Below are 16,817 nucleotides of genomic sequence, written 5' to 3'. Positions count from 1 at the left end.
GGAGCCGATGCAAGAAAGCATTGCCCAATCTGTCCCATCTGAGAATGGCATGTTATTCTGCTGCCTGACTTTATCAGCTTCCACGCTCATGAGCAAAAGCAATGCTTTCTATTTGAAATGTTTCTAATTCGCTGTGAGTTAAATTATACTTGCTGTTTGATCTAGAATATAGTTTAGACTGTGTTCCTTTATGTTTTAGAGCTTTGCATGGTGGACTACAAAGTTGTGATGTTATATCAATGGGACTCAGTTGGCAACAGAATGATAACCCACATCTGTGTTTTTCTTGCTTTTCTCAAAGCAACCCCCCGTCTAGTACACAAGTTTTTGATATCTTTATTATTTTAATTATTTTCAGTAAATTTAAATGATTGTATGAACTTTATTTTTATCTAATTCAGTGCTGTGACTTGGGCTACCATGCCAGCTTGCACCGGGCTCTGCGCACCTACCTCTCTGCCGAGTTTAACTTGGAGACATCGAAGCACGGCGGCCTAGAGACGATCGAGAACGCAGCCGAGAACCTCGAGGCCCAGGCTGACAAACAACGACTGATGGAGACCTACAACATCATCTTCTGCCCTCCCATTCGCTTTGACTTCCAGTCTCACATGGGGGACCAGGTGATTTCACGTGCACGTGTGTTTGAGAGCGTCGCATGGGGTAGCGTTCTGTCAGGGTGCCGTGGACATGAATTTGTGTGTAGGGGCGTGTTTGGATTAGTGCGCAGAAGTGTAACATCATTGTCAGGGTGTGTTTAGCTCAGATTCTTTACAGCAGTACAAGCAACTGTTTTGTGACTTCAAAGTGGGATTGTATGCCTTAACCCCTCGGTTCTAATCATGCTAATTATTTACTCGTCCTGCAGCTGTAAACAAACAACAGCATGAAGGCATTTCTATATAAACACATCTGCTGGACATTTATAGATTTCATTGCTCCTGCCAGGTCTTTATTTGCCAAGGAGGCAAAGTAAATCAGTGTAGGTTGTTTTTCTTCCCGAACCTCTTAGTGCCTTCAAGCCGAGCTTGGCCTGGACATACACACAGGACCAAAATGTATGGCGGTATTGATGAGGCTTATAACAAGTCTTCCTGAGTCCTCAGTAGTTTGTTATATAAGAACGCTGTCATTATAGGTCCTTTTAGCACTGCCTCTAAACAAAGGCGATAAAGCAGGGCGGATGGCAGGAGTGTTGTTTTTCTAGATAGATGCAAGTCAGCTGTGTAAAGCTTCACTGCTCAGGTGTGTGTGTGTATACACGTGTGAAAATATAAGAACCCTGCAGCTGGTCTAATGCAGTGTATTTGAGCCCAGCTGTGACCGGCTAACTCGTCCCTCAGGGAGACAAGGCCACGACAGCCAGATGTTCCCCTTCATTGTGTGTATGTGTGCGTCAGTGTATGAAGCTGGTGAAAGTCATGCTCCGTCTCTGCAAGTGCACATTAAAAAATCAAGAACCACCTAAATGTGGTGCAACAGTAATTAGATTCCAGCTTTAGTTTATTTTCTATCAACTTGAGAGGCTACTTAAATGTAATGACAAACGCCAAAGCAATTACATCATCATAAAAGTACAGCGTTGTTCATCTCTTCGTGGAATAACGGCTTGGATAGGGAATATAGGAACAGCGCAGGACAAATCGGCGGGTGACAAATCAAATGGCTAAGCTGGGAACTAAGGATAAGCACATTACGTATCTGGGGTATCAGTTTTTCCATCCACTGCTACAGATTTAGTAGACACCAGAGTTTTTTTTTCCCCAACAACCAGAGAAAAGAAAAACTGACTTGCAGAATAAGAAATAAAATCCAATTTACTTGTGCCAGATATTCGTTTTTTTGCCAGCTCTGGTTATTTAATTCTATTCAGCATGGCCATATAAGTGCTGATTTGGGTGTCATCACTGCTACGGGTATTTGCTGTATAAAAAAAAAAAAACTCATTTGCACTCATGTTTTCTATTGTTAATTGAATATTCTTCTTTTTTTATATATTTATAGATGGGCTACGTGTGCGCTCAGCAGCCGCTACAGGGAGAACTTCTGCAGAGGTGCCAGCAGCTCCAGTCTCGTCTTTCCACACTCAGGATAGAGAATGAGGAGGTAAATTTGCACACAATCACACACACTTATGCAGGCTCATCTGTCTTCTCAAGTAGAGCGAACACAGAGTGTAGTCACTTTTTCTGCAAACACACTATGCCCCTGTTTAATTAAGATTGGTGTAAATCGTTACATTAGCAATCATATAACAACCTCAGGTTCATTCAAAACCCCCCCCCCCCCCCAATCATAAATTTGCCCCTATTATTCCAATGAACTTTGGTTCAATATATCTGCAAGCATGACTCCTTCATTCTCTCGTTCAGGTGAAGAAGACAATGGAGGCGACTCTGCAGACCATCCAAGACATGGTGACCATCGAGGACTTTGATGTGACCGACTGCTTCCACCACAGCAACTCCATGGAGTCGGTGAAGTCTACAGTGTCAGAATCGTTCATGAGCAAACCGAGCCTGGCCAAGAGACGAGCCAATCAGCAGGAGACTGAGCAGTTCTACTTCACGGTGAGATGGATGGATGGATGGGTGGATCAACTTTACCATTGGGGATTAGTAGAAAACCCCATTCTGCGGACAATGATGTGATATTGGTTTATGTAATTTATGTGAGCTGTCTTTTCCATTTTCACATTTGTCTTAATAAATATGCAGTGCGTGGCATTAAGAACACAGATGCAAATTAAAAATTGCCGTCTAGACTCATTTAGCAACATGGGATTTAACCAGATTTAGCCGGTGCCTTTGGGAGCAACAATTGTAAGCAAATAAGTACGACCAAAAGATAAACTTGCAAAAGTTTTATCCTTTATCATTTATGTGCTTAGGTCTTGATTATACTCCAGTTTGTATGTTATCCATTATTATAAGGTCAAACTAATGCTTTGTATTATTAATGTTCATAATACTGTGATCTGTAAAGTAGTTTCAGTTTTCCAGGAGTCTCTTTGAGATGTGAACTTGTCTTCATTTCAGATCTTTTGAGTTATACATGCTCCATTCAGGATCTTACCTGAAGCAGTTAACCGCAACAAAACAACAGTTTATGTCAGATTTGATTGACAAACAAGAGCACAGATGGCCAGTAGTCAGCCGATTTGATGGATTTGACACATGAGCGGTAAACAAATCTTAAAGAAATGCTGTGCTACTGCTGCAATGTTTTATTTTCTGTTTATTCATTTTGGCTGTTTTTTTAATTAGAGAATAGTGATTAATTACTGGCCTTACAGTTGTTTTTCTAGTCTAGACAGAGGTTTTCTTTTAGAGTTGTTTATAAACGTTTTTGTGGCACTGCACAGCATCATCTCGTAGGAACAGATCTAAGAACTTAAAGGAAGCGTCGATTAGCTGGAGGTGGTATTTTATTTTATTACATTTTTTTTTTTCTTTTGATACACAACAGAGTTCTTTCTGTCTAGCGATATACCACCTGCCAACTTCCTTATTTCAATTCCTCTTTTCTCTTTTTCCGTCTTTCTTTTTATGGCTTCCTTAATACCCCTGACATTTTAACCAGCTCTCACTTGAGTGAGGGTGTGACATTATAAGCATCAGTAGAGATGATTGATCTCTCTCTCTCTCTCTCTCTCTCTCTCTCTCTCTCTCTTATCCATGTCTCCCTCGCTTTTTTTTTCTCTCGGTCTCGCTTTGTCCTGTCCGATATGTTGTGCGCATTCTGAGAAATGAGCTGTCAGGGTGCTCCATGCCCTCAGCTCTTTAATGTTCACCTCAGCCAGTGTGTGAGACATGCAGAAAAACCCACAAATAATAAAGGGCAGATGGAATAGAGAGAAAGCTCTGATCTCGAGAGGGAGATAAAGAAGAGGCGAGCAAAAATGTTCCCGTGTATACAAATAATGGAGACGAATGGCGAAATCGATGACAAGTCAGCATTCTTTCTTTCAGAAACTGAAGGAGTTCCTAGAGGGCAGGAATCTCATTACCAAACTGCAGGCCAAGCACGACCTTATCCAGAAGACCCTGGGAGAGAGTAAGTGATCTCGCTGTGTGTGTCTGTGGGTGTGCATGTGTTTTTCTGATTAGAGAGAAAATGGTACCAATAGCATGAGCCAGACGAACGGTGAAGCTCTTTTTGAAGCTCTATACACTGGTGACTTTTTTTCCTGTTCCAGGACTTAGTAATGGAGGTCAAAGATCAGGCAACAGACTCAACCTAAAGAAATGACAGGGAAAGGAGTGTGTGTGTGCGTTTGTTTATAGTAAGGTTACGATAAATTATGTGACAGGCCAGTGTTATTACATCATAAAACATTACAGCCAATCACTTTGCTTCATGCGAATATTAATCCTTCAAGCCATTTATATAGGAAGAGAATATTTGCATGACCATACAAATTAAAAAATCGTGACTGAATTAGTAAGAATGCATAATTAATATTTTTTCATGCCATTTAAAGCATTGTTTGAGGCCATTCCTGGATTAATATGTGATGGTGGATAAAATGTTACGCCTGGACTTGTGACGTCTCAAATTGCTGGAGTTCTACGGTGGAGTGGCATATTGACAGCAAGAGACGTCACACGGGCGCAAACAATGTCAATCCGTACGCACGATAGAAGGTGCAAAAACAAAAGGGGGTTTGAAGAGGTTTTTGTTTAAAACTCAATGCAACTACAAAATGAATGTACTGTTTATCAAATTTATGGAAAGTTTTCATAGGACTCATTTGGCAAAATTGTATTCAACTTTCTGAACTGATGTGAAATGAAAACAGTTCTTGGTATTGGACCGCATCCTGAACAGTCGAGTCCAAAAGTCTTTGTTGGTATTAAAATAGTGAGGGATTTGTGGAGAAGGGAGTCAGAGAAGTGTACGATATTTGAGGAGAGGCAGATTTCATCTCCTGTCTCTCGTTTTTTTTCTGTCTCACCTCCCACTCTCATTCTTTCACTCATACCGAGTCAGCAGGGAGGATTTGAGATAGCGTGGACTGGAACAGATGGAAAAGATAGAAAAAGCTTGTTCCTACTGTTGGCTTCCTCCGGTGTGTAATGTGTACACAAGAAGCAGTGTATTCCATACGGCTACACAAGTGGAGACGCTAATGACGGTCATTATGTGCGAGCTTGTTGTGGAATCAGGAGCGTAGACTACTGTGTAAGAAATGCTCAGTTTCCTCGCGAAGATGTTGCAGTGCATGCTGGGGATCGGCAGACTCTGTTTTTAATCGATTGTTTGTCGGCGTAAGTGTTGAAGCGAACTAATACAAGAGGAAGCTAGCTCACCATGGTGTGCCTAAATTGTGTGTGTGTGTGTATGTGTGTGTGTGTGTGTGTGTGTGTGTTGCTTAGTATCAATTCTGCATCATGGGGGGTGTGGGTTTTATGTGTGTCTCTTTTTGTCTATGCAGCTGTGTAGAGTGTTGGAGGTTGGAGGGGTTTTTGTGTGTGTGTGTCTCTGTGTGTTTTCTGCTAAAGGTGATGTGGATCCAAAAGCAGGAACCCCACAGGGAAGAAAAAAAGAAGGGAGGAAGAGAAAAATCAGCATATTCTCCCACACTCATGCATTTAACTAACAGATCTCTCTCTCTCTCTCTCTCTCTCTCTCTCAATCATTTTTTCTCTCCTTCCAGGTCAGAAGACTGACTATTGCCTTGCCAGGTAGGTGTGGTGCACGCATACTAATAAATCTCAGAAGTAGCATAATATCAGCCAGATGTTTTCTTTTGATGTCTAGTTTATATCTTAAATATCTCGTCTAGACATAATTATGATTTATTTAAAAAGCAGCTGATTTATTCATTCAAGAACAGGGAAATAGGACAAGGCCACACAGAAGCCCCCTTTTTTTTTTTTTTGCATTAGCCTCTGGTTGTGGCTCTTTTGTGATTGTGTGGTGTGTGTAAAAATAGGGCTTGTCTCTAGAGGATCATTTGTAGTGGTTGAAGGCTATATAGACACACAGGAGAGTATGTGTGGGTAGCAATAATGGAAGCAGCTTGGAGTGAAAATTATCATCATCCGTTTCTGTCTCTCTCTTTCTCATGAACATCAGCGGCCGGAGAAACTCGACTGCGAGAAAACAGGTAAAATCCGACTACCTCGTGTGTGCCTGTGGTTGTATGAGCTCCTCTGCCAATCACAGCGCCCCATCGTGCCCGAGCTCCACCTGTGCTTCCTTTCTTTACCACCCTCATACTAATCCGTGTTGTTCCTATCCAATCCAAAGCACACACTGTTACACCTCCTGTACCACTGGGAATTGCTTGTTTCCTCACTGATCTTGGAAATAAATCCCCACTGACACATGAGCATAATTCCAAAGGGAGGTGACGGGCAAGCAATGTCCCTATACTCCAATTTTTTTTTTCTGGCACTTCAATCCTGTAATCATCATTCAATCACTCTTGGGATTAAATTCAGCCTGCCTCTTTTCACTAAAAGCTTACTGTTATTTTTTTTTTTTACCTAAATTGAACAAAGAAAATGCATACAAATCTGCTATTTGTGTTGATTCTGAAAAGCTCAACGTTTATGTTGCCCCCTAGGGATAAGACAGATGCATTACACTATAAACTGCATTAAACGGGAGTGCTGGTTGTTGTTACAATGCAAAACAATATCCTTTTCATTCACACGGTCAAGAAAGAAATGTAAAACAGGCCTGGATGATTTAAGTGGATTTTATTACCACGTAGATAAACTGCTATTTTTCTTTCTCAAATAGGTGACGTTTAATGAATTGAATGAAATGACAGTGACTCAAAACGCTGAAGATTTGTTCCAGAATGCAGAAGTAAACTACAAAACTAAGGGATAAACCATGATCAAGTTTAATTGTCAGACACCGGTTTATCACAAGTTGCCTAAACAGCTTTCACACTCTTGAAATTGTAATTTCTGAAAATGTGCTGAAGCATTATTCCGATTAAATTGATTTGCACCAGCATTTACTATTTTCAGATTGATGGCCAGGTCAAGCAGTTAACCAAATAATTACAATTATCTAGAAATGTATACACAAGGATGGTTAAAATTGGAATATATACACACACACACACACACACACACGAGTTTTGCCCAGCTTCCAGTAGATATTTTAAATTACTATATGGGGGCAAGCCACATAGTGTCTTAGAAGTCATTATAATAAACCGAGGAGCGAACAGCACCAATTCAGTATGTTCTTGACCTGACCGCTGCACACATAAGGGCAATTAACATAGGAGAATTTACTACAAGTGCGTGAACATAATTGTCCACAACATTCTCCAAAATACTTGTAAAAATGGCAAGGACTCTTTGAGGTGACTTGGTAAAATAGTCACCATTGATTATTCACGAATCAGCTTCAGCAAAGTTATTGGTTACTGCTTGGATCATGATGATGATGATGATGATGATGGATTTTACACATCACTCTAAATTGTCCTGTAGATCTTGGTATCGGTTTTTAAATCTGATGACAAGGAAAACCAGCCAATCGGTGAAAATGTTCGCTAAAACCATTTCCAGAGAACGAAAAAACTGTTCAGAAGGCTTGAATCCCTTGCTCTTAACTCAAATCTTATTTTATAGTCTTTTCTCATGGCTGGCTTTGTGCACAGGGACATTGTCATGCTGGAACAGGTTTGGGTGTCCTAGTACAAGTAGAGGAAACATTTAATGCTACTGCATCCAAAGACCTGTACATCTGTGTGTATCCTAGTACTTCTGTCCATATAACATATTGTACAACATTTTCACGAACCTGACCGGAGCTCAGGAATGTCTTGTCTTATAGTACCATAACTCAAATCATGTTTTGGGTTCACCAACCAAAATAATTTCTTCACATTGGCCCCCATGGAAAACAGTAGCCCTGATGATACAGAGCGTAGATCCGAAAGCACCCTGTTGCTGCATATTCCCTGCAGTTCAGTGCCTGTGACTAGCCGTCAGTTTGCGCCTCCATTCCGAGCCGAACGCTCAAACTGAATTGACCCAGTGTGTGCATGAGTGTGTGTTTTGGCGTGACCCCCACCGAGCCTAACGTGCCCCAAATTCCATCCCGTTCAGCCATTTCCGCTTTGCCCAAACAAACAAAAGGAAGCTGTGAAAAGAAGCTGTCTCCTAGCAACCACTATGTTCACTAGTCCCCTTTTTTCCCCCCATTGATTCGATATGTGCTGCTTTTTTTTTTTTTTTCCCCCTTTCCTGTTCTGAAACCTCTATCCCTTTACAAATATTATTACTCCTTCAACGCCTGCTTCTTCAACAGGAGCCCTTGTTCATAAAGACTTTTTTTTAAAGATTTGATGGTGTCTATTTCTCTCATTTGGTCCTCTTGATTTTTCTTTTCGTTATTTGTTCAGGAATCCGCTCAAGTCATACCGCTGATTGTGGAAAGCTGTATCCGCTTCATCAGCCGACATGGTAATCTCCATCTCTCTCTCTCTCTCTCTCTCTCTCTCTCTCTCTCTCTCTCTCTCTCTCTCTCTCTCTCTCTCTCTCTCTCTCTTTCTCTCTCTCTCTCTCTCTCTCTCTCTCTCTCTCTCTCTCTCTCTCTCTCTCTGTCTTTTTCTCTTGCTCTTGGTCTTGCACTTGGCTGTTTGGCTGTAAGCCTGCAGCTCCTGTTCTTCTCCCTGTCCAAGTGAACAAAATGTTCAATACGGTTCATTAATCAACATGTCTGCTCTTTACAGCAGAACCATTTAATACTGTAGCTCATACATTTCCATTTATACTGTTGCAAATCAAATGTGGTTTGGCTTTTGAGTCCTTTTGTTCCTTAATCAATCTTCAATGAAGTGCAGTTCAAGGTCTGGATAGTCTTATCAAACACCAGAAATACTGTAGTCAAGAGAAAAGTGAATGAAGACGGTTTTGTAATCTACCAGAAAGTTAGTAAACTAACTAAAGTGATGTCATTACATCCGCAGGCCTGCATCACGAGGGCATTTTCCGCGTGTCTGGCTCACAAGTAGAGGTCAATGATATTAAGAACGCCTTTGAGAGGGGTAAGATGATCTAATTCAATATTCTCTCATCGCTTTGTTTTCTGTAGCTCTCAGCATTATGAAACGGATGACTCACTATATTCAGTTGCCAAAATTAATCTCAGATCTTTTACTTTGTCTCTAATACACACACTCACACCCACTCTATCTTTCCCACTCGCTTGCTCTTTCTCTCAGGTGAGGATCCTTTGGCTGGCGATCAGAACGATCACGACATGGACTCCATTGCAGGCGTTCTCAAACTCTACTTCAGAGGCTTGGAAAATGCCCTCTTTCCTAAGGAGGTCTTTCATGAACTCATAGCCTGTGTCTGTAAGTGTGCACTTAGACCACTCCACCTACTGCTTTTTGAACATCCCATTCCTCGTTAAATTTCATATCTGCTGTTATAATGATCTGAACTGAATCTGAACATTGTCATGGTGGAACAAAGACGTTCTATACCATTGTGCGCCTCAAATATTTGTGGTAACAGTGTGGGAAAGAACCACATATGGCTGGAACATGAACATTTTTGTCCATATAGTGTATTTCATTATTGGGATTCTATTCATTTATTCATAATATATATAAAAAATACACACTTCAATGTTTATAATTATTATTGTAGCCCTATATAGCTAAATATTAATAAGGAAAAAAATCTGGAAAAAGATGAGCTGTTTTTTTAGTTACTGGCCAGTTTTTAGGCCGTTAAGAGCTTTTCAGTTGCGCAATAATATTCATTCATTAAAATAGAGAACAATGAATGCCCTACATTCTGAGCAAGAAATGATCTGAAACTCCATCAGTCCTGAATCCATTTTTTCTTATTGTATATCTTTCACTTTATTACTGAAAATTTGTTATTTATATTATATTCATTTTTTGCAGGCTTTTTTCCTCCAAAGTAAACAACCATATGGCGAACTAATTGCGTGTCAAACATTTGTCCTAAGGAAAATGAAAATAAAAATAAAATAATAAGCATGAGCAATTGTGATGCTTTTCAAGCACCACTAAATATTGGTCTTATTATTTCTATGAAAAAAAAAATGACTTGCAGCTATGGAGAATCTCCAGGATCGAGCCACCCACATCCACAAGGTCCTCCTGTCTCTTCCCAGCAACACCCTGGTCATCATGCGATACCTGTTTGCATTCCTCAACCAGTAAGTCCTTTCACTGATTTACAGTCACCCCTCGCTTCTGCTATAGTTGGAGCTGATCCTAGATCAGCACCATCACAGATGTTTTCTGCATATGGGCCAGGTTCAAAAGCTGTGAGGGCTGCAGGGAGATTCGGCAAATGAGGTCACCGTTCGTGCCTGCGGTTAATTTGTGATTTAGAGTCGAAGCTGGAGCCGGACTCCACTGGGATTGTTAAACCTGTGAGCTTATGGCTGGTAGACCACAGCTAATCTTAGCTTTAATTTTCTAACACTAAGCCGATGTGTTTTAAAATCTTACCATTTTACAACCATTTTTTTTATTAGAAGGTGTACTATAATATTTTTTTGTTTTGGAAGGAATATAGATAGGAGCCGAAGTCGCAGTGCCAACATCAGCTCTTTGTAGTGCTTCCATTCCTGTCCCCTGTTTTTCTCCTTCCAGGGTTTTTTTTTCTGTTTTTTTTTTAAATCCTTGTCTTTGTGGTCTTTCTGAAAAAACATGGTACAGCTTTGCTTTTGCTCTGGCTGAAGGCATGTGTGTGCAAAGGAGTGTGTTATTTCCCCCTATTGACAAAAGCTACTCCAGGCCAGATATCATAGCTAGAGTGAAGGATAAAGGGGGAAAGAGAGTGGGATAAAGGGATAGACAGAGACATGGTATTACTTTCAGGCTTTTCCATCTGAAAGGATCCTCTGTTCGATCAACTACAATAGTCCAATGCCAGAATGGCTCTATTAAGCTGTTTCATTCTGTTGTTAATATATTTTTAACCTTGCTTACTTATTGAAACATACATACTTGTGTATATTTAGCACCACAGTCATGTGTTTGGTCTGATGTTGGATAAAGTTAAAGAAGTAGTCACCCTAAAAAAAAAAAAAAAAAAGCACATTTAATGAAAAAAATGTCATATATCCACTGAACTAAATTTAACTTCCTTTTAGTTTTTTTTAGAGCATTAGTTCTTTTAAATTCCTTTTCATTCCCAGCACACACACACATTGGCATTTGGGGTAATTATCTGTACTTAAACCATAATTTTGTCAACCACCTTATGAGGAACACCTGAACCCCTGTTCACTGAATAGAATCCGCCTGCAGAACTGCTGACCTTGCACTACAGAAAGGTGCGGAATACAAAACCATCCACTGAGTGGCTTTTCTGTGGGCAGAAATGCCTCGCTGATGAGAGCTTAGAAAAGAATAGCCGGACTTGTCCAAACTGCCAGGAAGTCTACAATGACTCAAATACGTGCCGCTTTGCAACCGCTGTGAGCAGAAAAGCATCTCAGAATGATTAACATGCTGTTTTATGAGGCAGTGGTGCTACAGCTTACTCGCTGTGAGTCAAAAAGGGGAATCTGTTCTACAATGGACATTCGGTTCAACCGAACTGCTCAGCTGAGGGTTGGAAAAATATCCATTTATGCAGTCTTCAGCTGTGTGGTTGATGAGTGTACATATACACACGCTTTTAAGTATATACAGTTTCAGCTGTTGTAATCACTTCCAAACATATGGTCAAAGGTGGCCTTTTCTAGAACAAAAAAAAAGATATAATGGAAGAAATGTAAGTAGATCTCTGTGAACTAGTTGTACCACTCATAAATCCTTACCCGAGCTTCTCCATATGGATTTGGTTGACCCCAGTCCTCTAGCCACCTTCCCCCTGTGTGTCTGATTCACTACAGTTCTGTCTGACTCATGGTCTCATCACAGATTACTATAACACTACAGTGAGCTGTGGGACAGGGAGAAATGTGCTAATCGAGTGTAATTTCCCCAAGGACAATCACACAGCGCCGTCTCAGCCTCAGGCCTAATGAACTTCCATAGACGAGGTTAAGTGGTTGAAAAAAGTGTCTTTTATAAATCTGGGACATGTGCTGATTTACTGTATACATCAACCGAGATTCTGTGACAATGGCGGGAGGTTTTGAAAATTTTTTTTACATAAGTTCTCAAATACGATTAAAAGAGAACAAATCGTATTCAACACGAATATTTTGAAAATGACGTTGGCGTTGTGGGGAATGCGAAACTGTCTGTTGCACACATAATGTCAATATAATACTGCTATAGTTGTTTAAATGTTTCTTTCTTTCTTTATGTACTTACTTGCATAATTTCTTCCTTCCTTACATAATTCCATCCATTGTTCCTTATACATACTTCCTTCCTGGTGTCCCTCCTTACATACTCTCATTCCTTCCTTCCCTACATCTATACTTATTTCAATATTTTCTTCCTTCTTTAGGTATTTGGTATTAATATGATTATGTATTTACTTATTTTTAACTTATTTTATTCTAAGTAGTCATTCATATTTTTTGTCTTTCTGTTTTTTAGATTTTTTTTTAAGCAAAGAAATAAAAGAAACTTTCTTAATCCTGTTTTTAATTATTCTATGTTGAAAAGCAACTTATAAATGTAATCTCATATCTCCGGAAAGTATCAATAAGACACCAGTAAGATATTAATAGTGATGTTTGACTTTGTCATCTTGTGGTGTTTTTCCAAAACTGTATCTACAATTTAGATTTCTTTTTTTTTTCTTCCATGTTCTTTCTGCAGTCTGTCCCATTACAGTGAGGACAACATGATGGACCCCTATAACCTGGCCATCTGCTTCGGCCCCACACTGATGTCTGTGCCTGAGGGTCATGACCAGGTCTCTTGCCAGGCCCATGTGAACGAGCTGATCAAGACCATTATTATTCACCATGAGAGCATCTTCCCTGGATCACGTGATCTTGAAGGCCCTGTGTATGAACGTGTAGGAGTCACTGAAGAATACTGGTGAGCTCTGATTCTCTCTATTTGATGTACAATTCTGAAGATCTCTAAGGACAAGGAATATGAGAGAGCCTATCATCTCATTCTGTATGATTGAATAAACATTTAAAAAAAGAAATGTTGTTTGAGATTTCAAGAATTTTGAAAGTTAAAATGAAAATGTGAAGCATTAAAAGTATCCTTTTTTTAAATATACTTATTCTACATTTAGTCCCAATTTGCTGTTATAATAACCTTCACTCTTCTGTGGAGATTTTGGAGTGCGCTGGATTTGTGCTCATTCAGCAACAAGGGCGTTAGTCAAGTCAAGTACTGAAGTAGGGTGAGGAGGCCTGGGGTTTTTTTTGTCAATGTTCTTCTTATTCCTTTAGTCAGAAACTCAGGACATGAGTGTCAATCCCTGAAATAAACGTCGTTTAATTTGAGAGACTCTAAAACAGGAGGCTCACCACAGTAGCTGAAAGAGGTTACAGGATGAAACCCAGAAATACAATTAAAGCTGATCTATGACTCTTTAGTAGCTGTGAGAAAGGATGCACCAGATGACCCTGTCACTTTCTTTGATTATAGTAAAGTAGTTTTTTATTTTATTGAGACCAGGTTTGTCTCACCTGACATCCCCTCACTGCTGTTTTTAACAACAACAAAAAAGCAACGTTTGCTAATGGCATGGACACTTACTGTGTGAATGTTGTGTAAGGCAGTGGGCTCAAAGTGCTGACTCAGGATTGTAAGAAAATGAGTTGAAGTCTAATGCAGGGGGAAGAGCGATTTGGATTTTAAACGTTCACTATGAACATTCAAATTTCCCTATAGAATGAATGCTTCTATATTATTATTAGGATTGGCATGCTTTATTGTTCAGCCTGCTTTGATGCAAAGCAGCTATATGTACAGGAAGTTCATTTGGAGGGTCAGATAATAAGATTTAATCTATTGTCAAGGTACAGTGTGTCGTGCAATGCACAGTGAGCTTTAAGATGAAAATCAGGGAACTTTTGTTTGCACAGGAACCGTTTTGTAGAGCTCAGGAAAGTCTGATAGGTTGTTTTTACACAAAAAAGCTTTTAAGATGAAAGGCACAGGCACACGCACACACATTTACATTTGTGTGGAAACGTTTGTTTACCCAAAGGTCAATATATAATGTGCTGTGTTTCACAAAGGTTCTTTTAATTTGAATAAACAGAAAATATATATATGTGTATATCTATATATATGTGTGTGTGTGTGTGTGTGTGTGTGTGTGTGTGTGTGTGTGTGTGTGTGTGTGTGTGTGTGTGTGTGTGTGTGTGTGTGTGTGTTTATTTTACTTAAAACAATAGATAATTATAGATATTTTATGGTAGAAATACCCCTCCTTATGTCGCAAGAGGCTGTTATTCAGAATATTACGTTCTATAATATAATTTGATGTATAAATGCCTCACACACACACACACACACACACACACACACACATTGAGCAATGCTGGTTCATTACGTTATGTTAGGTTCCAAACAAGTGGCCGTTGCACATGAGCTTTGCCAAGAGCTCCGTGATATAATCCCAAAGACCCAATTAACACCTCATTCCTCCAACTCCCAGTGTCCCTCACTCCCTCACTCCCATCCTATGAAACACAGTCTTTACTAGACCTGGCTGTCTGCTTAGTAAATCACATGGCATTAGACTAAAGAGGAACAGGACAGGTATCAGACTGTGTGTCTGCTCAGCTGAGCACTGGCAACTCTCCATGGAGTCTGCAAGGAAACGATTATTATGCCATTATTATGTGGTTGTTTTTTTTTGTTGTTTTTTTTTTGACTCGTCTGTGGAAGTGAAAAACATGAATCCATATTGGAGTGTATAGACTATTCAGTGAATTAGAATAGTTACCCAGGGTGTAAAGTTCTATAATGCATTCCTTGTACAAAAAGCGAGTTTGATGGGTTAAATAAAGCCTGTCCATTTTCTTCTTGAAATGTTTCCCTTTCCTAGTAACTCATCCCAAGCAGAATTGTAGAAGTAGGTGCTGTTTAGAGTCAGAGATGCAGACAGACCCAGCTTTGTCTCCATTACCCAAGTCTTGCTTCAGATCTCACTTCAAAGCAACAGTACAGCTGGTTGTATCTCAGCAGAAGAGATGAAAAGTAAAAACATTAACCAGGTCTCAGGATACCCCATATCTCTACACCAAGTCTAATTGGTGTAGCGATAAACGGTCTCATTTATAATACGATATAAGCAGTAATTGTTGAATTAACTTACCCAAATGAATCCAACTTTAAGATCTTATCAACGTGACTGGATGAGCGTGATCAGTTTATGTCATCGCTAATGCCTACTGAAATGTGCATTAATCTGAGATTTGGTTATTCTGTCTTGTTCTCTGATGCAGTGATAGTCCACACAGCGAGCCCCCCCTAGTGGACGAACCAGCGCCTGATACCGTCTCGGATAACCATAACAGTGATGATGGTGAGATTAAAAACTGGTAGACAGCATAAACTCATTGTTATTGCATCCCTGTTTCAGGATATTGTAACGCATTACAATGCATAATTATAACCTCTGACTTATTACTCAGTGATTCACCTTAAAGCATATTATTTCAGGAGCTATTCAGTAACTGCATGGGTGCTAATAGGAAATAATATGCATTAATGGCAGCAAATTTTTACATTTAAAAGTGCCATGAAGAGTATTAAAATAGTATTAATATAATTTCAATATGATGCAATTTCAAAGCACCAAAATTGTGAAATAATGGTGTTTCAATTTAAAATGTATTTATATATTTATATTTAAATAAATGTCTGTTTTTATTTCAGTCATTTACAGTTATTTTATTTTATAAATGATTGTTAAATTATACCAAGCCCCTTGTTTTCAGTACTTTTTATATACTGTTTATAGTGTATAATAAATTTTTATTATTAATATGCCTAATTTTGCTTGCTGTATTTACACTTTTTCAAACATTCCTGTCTGCCTTGCTGTAAAAAAAATACATGTACTCATATCAGAAATTGTATAATCCAAAAAAGAATAGAATCCCGCTTATTTTGTGAACTTTGCAAATGTCTGCTTTATTGTTAAAATGTGTTTTTGTCCCAGTCCATCCAATAATTTGCATGGCTACAGCAACTTACCTGCTGATGTGCTCTAACCTGCCCGGCTACCTATGCAGTAATCTTCCCTTTCTCCCTCTCTCTTTTCCACCTCTTGCTCGCCTGTCATCCTCTGTCTTCTCCTGGCAATCCGTCTCTGGCATCTGATACCCAGGCTCATTGAACGTTTCAGACTCAGACCCTATAGAGGCCATTGCGCGCTTCGACTACTCAGGCCGTAACAACCGCGAGCTCTCGTTTAAGAAGGGCGCCTCTTTGCTGCTGTACCACCGCGCTTCTGACGACTGGTGGGAGGGACGACATAACGGCGTTGACGGCCTCGTGCCACACCAGTACATCGTGCTCCAGGACATGTAAGGATTTTATTTTTGGGTCAAAAGCTGTGTAGATATATGCTTAACTTTAGCATAATGCTTAGAGTTACATGCAGAAACATTATAATTATACGTTCTGAAATGACACCACATTTGTTATTTTCCCAGTGCGGATGGTGCTCACACCGGTCGAGGCAGCCCGAAAGCTGACCTAGAGGGGCCCCATGAGGGAATAGGAGAGAAATTGTCTGCTAGAGGCAGTGCCAGCTCTCCCATTGGAGGCCATGTAGCTGATATCTATCTGGCTAATCTCAACAAGTAAGAGCAATCTTTGTACTTTTTAAACACAGTTTCTCCGTGTGTGTGTGTGTGTGTGTGTGTGTGTGTGTGTGTGTGGTGGGGGGTGCAGCTGTTAG

At 39.8% G+C, this 16,817-nt stretch overlaps 1 protein-coding gene and 1 long non-coding RNA gene across 11 annotated transcripts in view; one reads left to right on the top strand and one right to left on the bottom strand.

Annotated features, from left to right (window-relative positions):
* The window catches only part of LOC310722062, a 456,255-nt gene that overhangs the window by 224,670 nt on the left and 214,768 nt on the right, over window positions 1–16,817 (bottom strand). The gene's annotated exons all lie outside the window — the stretch shown is intronic.
* The window catches only part of srgap2 (SLIT-ROBO Rho GTPase activating protein 2), a 90,188-nt gene that overhangs the window by 68,084 nt on the left and 5,287 nt on the right, over window positions 1–16,817 (top strand). For 5 of the 10 annotated variants that reach the window (XM_083534063.1, XM_083534064.1, XM_083534065.1 and 2 more), the window contains 14 exons: window positions 402–623; window positions 2,005–2,106; window positions 2,373–2,570; window positions 3,972–4,056; window positions 5,660–5,687; window positions 6,082–6,112; window positions 8,381–8,441; window positions 8,948–9,025; window positions 9,203–9,337; window positions 10,071–10,176; window positions 12,752–12,976; window positions 15,355–15,434; window positions 16,242–16,440; window positions 16,570–16,719. In XM_083534063.1, coding sequence (XP_083390189.1) covers window positions 402–623; window positions 2,005–2,106; window positions 2,373–2,570; window positions 3,972–4,056; window positions 5,660–5,687; window positions 6,082–6,112; window positions 8,381–8,441; window positions 8,948–9,025; window positions 9,203–9,337; window positions 10,071–10,176; window positions 12,752–12,976; window positions 15,355–15,434; window positions 16,242–16,440; window positions 16,570–16,719 — 1,700 coding nt within the window. Of the gene's footprint in view, window positions 1–401; window positions 624–2,004; window positions 2,107–2,372; window positions 2,571–3,971; window positions 4,057–5,659; window positions 5,688–6,081; window positions 6,113–8,380; window positions 8,442–8,947; window positions 9,026–9,202; window positions 9,338–10,070; window positions 10,177–12,751; window positions 12,977–15,354; window positions 15,435–15,982; window positions 16,441–16,569; window positions 16,720–16,817 lie in introns of all 10 variants that reach the window. The other 5 variants (XM_083534066.1, XM_083534067.1, XM_083534069.1 and 2 more) reach the window with 2 other exon arrangements.

The sequence above is a fragment of the Silurus aristotelis genome (genome assembly GCF_946808225.1).
Source record: "Silurus aristotelis genome assembly, chromosome: 28".
Classification (NCBI taxonomy): Eukaryota; Metazoa; Chordata; class Actinopteri; order Siluriformes; family Siluridae; genus Silurus; species Silurus aristotelis.
This window is presented reverse-complemented; position numbering and strand designations above follow the sequence as displayed.